Source organism: Coptis chinensis, chromosome 1, assembly GCF_015680905.1.
Source record: "Coptis chinensis isolate HL-2020 chromosome 1, ASM1568090v1, whole genome shotgun sequence".
NCBI lineage: Eukaryota > Viridiplantae > Streptophyta > Magnoliopsida > Ranunculales > Ranunculaceae > Coptis > Coptis chinensis.
The window spans coordinates 89634189-89639274 of record NC_141456.1 but is presented as its reverse complement, the minus strand read 5'-3'; the positions used below and the strand labels follow the sequence as shown (position 1 = coordinate 89639274).

Below are 5086 nucleotides of genomic sequence, written 5' to 3'. Positions count from 1 at the left end.
CAACCCCACTACAATGTATTGGAGTACCTATTATGCATGTGGAAACATGAGTAAAGAAAAAGCATTCATTATTTCTAAAGCAAGCATGCTCCGAGAAAGTCATAATTATACCCCAACGACAACCAACAGGTATCCACTTGAGAAATGGAAGTTCATTAGCATTCTGTAAAGATGCTTTAACATGGTTTATGGGAACATCAAGCTCCTGGGTAGGTGAAATGATGAGAGAGACAAACCTTTTTTAAGACCATGTCTCACTCGACTTTGAAGACTACGAATGTGTCATATGCCCTCGAGAGTGATCCTCTTCAAATATGTATTCACTCATTATCAATGGCCACACCAATATCGTTATGCCTAGTTAGATTCAATTCACCAAATAAAAAATGCCATTATGTCCAAAATCACACACTCTTCTCGTATTTTGGAACAGAGAAAGGGAGATTCCCTATAGTTGGATACCCACTCTAGAACATAAATATGAGATAAAAGCGCATGGTTAGATGGAACCAATGATTATCCGACTGGCCAACTTAATTACGTTATTCTAATCCCAATGGTCTTACATTGGTCGGTTTAGAAGTCTCAAAAGTATAATGTCCTCCAAGTTTAGCTACCACGCCAACATCAAACCACATAATATATAACCATAAACTCCCCTTCCACTACCGACTACACTATTTTTAGTACCCGTTACTTTCATATATTCTGCCTTTCTAACCTCAACAACTATTGCAATGGCTTCTGCTCTCACAAACTTCTTCAACTTGCTCGTTCTCTCAACCATACTCATCATCAAAAATGGAGAAAACTCTGAATGGATTTCTGAAACCAAACTCTTGGGACAAATGAAGGAGAAATTCAGCCACCTTCATTTCTACTTTCATGATACTATCAGTGGCGGCAAACCATCAGCCAAGCAAATAGCTGGACCGAAAGTCCCTGGATTTGGCACTATGATGATTACAGACGATCCCTTGACAGAAGGACTCGAGCTCACGTCGAAACTCGTAGGAAAAGCTCAAGGTATATATGCATCGGCAGCTCAAAAAGAGTCGGGTTTGCTTATGGTCTTAAATTATGCCTTCATGGAGGGAAAATATAACGGTAGTACTTCATCCAATAAGGGAGATGTCAATTGTTGGAGGGAAGAATTACTAAGTCAATTGTTTGGGGAAGAATTCTGTACTTCATCCAATAAGGGAGATGTCAATTGTTGGAGGGACTGGGCCTTTCAGGTTCGCTCGTGGGTATGCACTTGCAAAGACTACTTGGTTTAATACCAAAGGAGATGCAGTTGTCGAGTATAATGTCACCGTACTTCATTATTGAAAATCTTATGCTTTCTGCTACTATTTTCAATTTGTTTCATCGTAGACCCGTAGTTCATAATGACTTTTTCTGGGGGAAATGGGCATTATCTTTTGGAATTTTTCCTAAACCACTGAAAATTTCCTGCTCTTATCAAATTTAAAGTAGCTTTTACTGATTGTGTATCAATAGTGTGCAAGAGCGTGTGTTTTTGTCCTTGTGAGTTGGTACTAGCAAGAGCTTGTGTCACTGTCATTCAATAATGTACTTGCTAAAAAGATGGTTCGAACATATATTAAGAAGTTTCCTATCGAAAAATGAAGAACATAAATTAAGAAGCTTAAGAATAATTTTCTTTGTTAGTACTTAGTATAACAAAGTGTAGGATAAAGTGGAAGGAATTAATAAAACTCAACATGAAACCGGATGCATGCACTTGACTCGATTTTTTCAGAACTTGGATTACCACCAATAGAATTAGGATGGCTTATTAATACTATAGATGTTTTTCACTGAATAATCATCAGTCTTTAGGAAATATTTAGTGCGCTAACCTCAATTCCACACTACAAAACTCGATCTACAAAATAAAGTGAATCTTTAGTGCGCTAACCTCAATCATCAGTCTTTAAGAAATCTTTTTGAGTTGACAGTTGCAGCAAACACTCATTACGAATGAGATAATAAATTGCCAATCACTAAAAAAAGAAACCACAGATCTAAACTTGAACTTCTCTAGAAAATTTCTTCACAAAAAGATTATAAATATCGATGCTTAAAGTGAAAAAGATTGAAAATTTACCTGAGAAATTAATGAGCAAAGATTGTGTTTGGCTGCGTTAGAACAACGAACGGGTCAGAAAAAAACACTTCTCTAGAAAAAAACAAAGAGAGAAAACAATGACGACGTTAAATCTTCAAGCTCACAAAACTATTGGGGGGAGATTTTCACCTTGGCGCCTAAATGTAAGCCGACGGTTTCCAGAACATTTTTATTGTCTAAATAACAATAGAGCCACCGAGAAGAAATTTGGGATTTTAGGGTTGAATTTTGTTGCGGATTAGATACCCAACAAAATCGTTGCCGGGTTGGAATAGATAAAAAGTGAGCTGTGCCGGACTTGGGCTTTTATGCCGACGGATAATGTCTATCAGCAATAGAAGTATGGACTGGATCCGTAGGCATATCTATTTTCCATCCGTCGGGAAATGTCAATTTTTTAGTAGTGATAACTACCAAAATCCACCCATTAATAATCAACGTGACATAGTTCCTGTCACACAACATATAGCTAACACTCCTCCACAACCGGATCGTTTTGATGCCTTTATGCAAACCCAACAATAGATTTTACAAGCCATCCAACTTTCCTTACAGCAGTTAGCATAAGAGAAAGTATAACCCAAAGGTGTGTTTCCAGGTCAAGTGATAAACGATAAAAATGATAGTTTACCTACGCAATGAACGATAAAACTCAAAACGTAAGTAAACTAAAACTATTTACGATGCTAGATTGATTATCAAAGTTTTCTACTCTCAATTCTATCGAAATAGAGTGGAGTAACAAATTCGTTCCACTCCTAGTTCTCTAGCATGGAATGTTTTCTATGTCTAATTAATCGGTCTTAAGTCTAATGAGAGTTTTACGAAGGGTGTTATACTACGATACAATATGAAATTGATTATGTTGAATTTAAACTACGAATGCTATGGAAATATGATTGTTTTTTAATCTAGATAAAGAATTAGAGGGGAATTGATTCCACCTCGAATCCAACTTAATAACCTAGTATAGATTCTTGTATCTCGATTCTTACGTTCTTACGGCAAGAAATTCGAGTTCTAATCCCTAGTGTTCATGGCATTTCTACCAAATACTAACTAGCATGTGAGGTCGTCCACCCATTCTCATGGCGAATCACGACCATCTAGAGTGGAATAGATTCTACAACGACTCTACACTATACAACTAAGTTTTCATCAAAGCTTCATCAACCCCTCTAATGGAGGTTTTAGCCTTGAGTCATCAACTCATCATTTCCCATTGAATTATAACTACACATCATATTAAAATTATAACTTAACTAAATTAACTAACAATGTTTCAATCTATTTAAACTACGAAATGATAATCAACAAGAATTAAAACTAGATCTATAAATTGAAATGACAAAAATCGAAATTGACAAAATAACTATTTTATTTATCTAATCAATCAAGAACAATGATTCAAAGACTTAATCTAAAACAAGAATTGAAAATGGAACTAAACTTAATTAATCTACTGAAAACTAGATCTAGAATTAATCTCTATTTTTAGGTCTAACTAGCTACCATTAACAAAGAGCTAAGCTTTTGTTTTTATATGTCCAGATTTAAAAATCGTGCATGGGCTTGGAGCCATGTTTTGGGCAAGAGAATCAGGCCCAAAACCAAATTCTTTTAGTCCAAAAAGGCCTCTTCAGCTACAGTTGGTTTTAACAGACTTTTCGTCCACTTCTGCTCCTCTGATTGGGTCAAGGCTTAGACCATTGGAAAGCTCTTTCCGAGTCGGTCGTTTTGACATAAGGTAGGCCCAATTTTGAGGTCTGAGTCTAAAGATACGGCCTTCGGAAGTTTTGCTGACTTTTAGTGTTGTTTCTGCCCGCGTCGACTTTTCAACTTTTGACCGGGCTTTAGAAAGGCTTTGTCTTCTTGAATCTTGGCCTTTAATCACAGAACTCCTTAGCAACCGACCTTTGCTCCTTTATCTCGCTAAAGTGGCATATTTCTGCATATAATGGACTTTGACGCCTGAAATGCATAAAAACACATAATCAGTATTAACTCTTAATTATTACTCACATAATTGGTCTAAAAGTATGATGGTTAAGGGGTTAAAACTATAGTTTTGGGCTCTTATCAAACCACCCCCAAACAACATTTTGCTTGTCCTCAAGCAAAGATGAGAAATTAGAATAAGTGACCAAAAATGGAGTTCTATCTACTCTCGTTTCGCTGAGTGCGATTGCATTGACCATATGCAACAAGGCCTTAAACCACTAGGAATTCCCTAGTGGACGAGTTATAGCCTCGTGAGAGTTTTCCAGGGAAGGTACTCACAAACTTCATCTATACTACAACGACTAAGAAATTGAACTATTGTTTCCTCATTCATGTCTCAACTATCTATACATCTCACTAGAAATTGAATAAGAATAACCATGTCAAAACCTAAACTAATATATGCATAATAATCAATCATCTATGATACAAATATATATACTATGAGTAATACTATGAAATGCCTAGCAGGTTCGTTTATGAAAACTTGGAATAACGTCCTTAAGTAGGTCCTCACATAAATGTCAAGACAAAAACCACTCTGATTTTTTCGCTCAAGTTTCGCTACTCCAGTGTGCAGTGGGCACACTTTACCTTACAATCTCAATGACACACAAGGAAGCCAGAGTCGATCAAACACATCTGCCACTTACTATCATACTAACCTATTCCTAATTGAACTAGAGGTCTTTATTAGGTGTTGTGGGGATTAGGAGATGGTTTAAGAAGGAAGGAAATGGATATTCAAAAGGACAAGTATGAGATAGTAGAGTCTTCATATTATGTAACTTAGAGAAAACCTTGTTATTTACTTTTGCTTCTACACTTTGTTTCCATCCTTAGCCATATTTTTTTTCTTTTTCTTTGGCTTTTAACTCCTTTTATTCTATTTTTTCGGAGTTTTAATTTTATTTCTATTTTTATTTTTCTTTTCTTTGGATGGAAACTTCT

General features: G+C 36.0%; 1 protein-coding gene across 1 annotated transcript; it reads left to right on the top strand.

The window, feature by feature from the left end:
• Positions 1-331: 331 nt before the first annotated feature.
• On the top strand, positions 332-1511 carry LOC147525699 (dirigent protein 22-like). The gene is made up of 2 exons (XM_086565567.1): positions 332-1133; positions 1180-1511. The coding sequence occupies exons 1-2, from the start codon at positions 738-740 to the stop codon at positions 1330-1332; spliced, it is 549 nt and encodes a 182-aa protein (XP_086421693.1). The 5' UTR covers positions 332-737; the 3' UTR covers positions 1333-1511.
• The last annotated feature ends 3575 nt before the right edge of the window (positions 1512-5086 follow it).

Excerpts from the sequence above, each read along its gene's own strand:
- LOC147525699 (XM_086565567.1), top strand. The coding sequence starts at position 738 with ATGGCTTCTGCTCTCACAAACTTCTTCAACTTGCTCGTTCTCTCAACC. Across the intron at positions 1,134-1,179 it reads CTTCATCCAATAAGGGAGAT|AATTCTGTACTTCATCCAAT; the intron begins GTCAATTGTTGG and ends TGTTTGGGGAAG.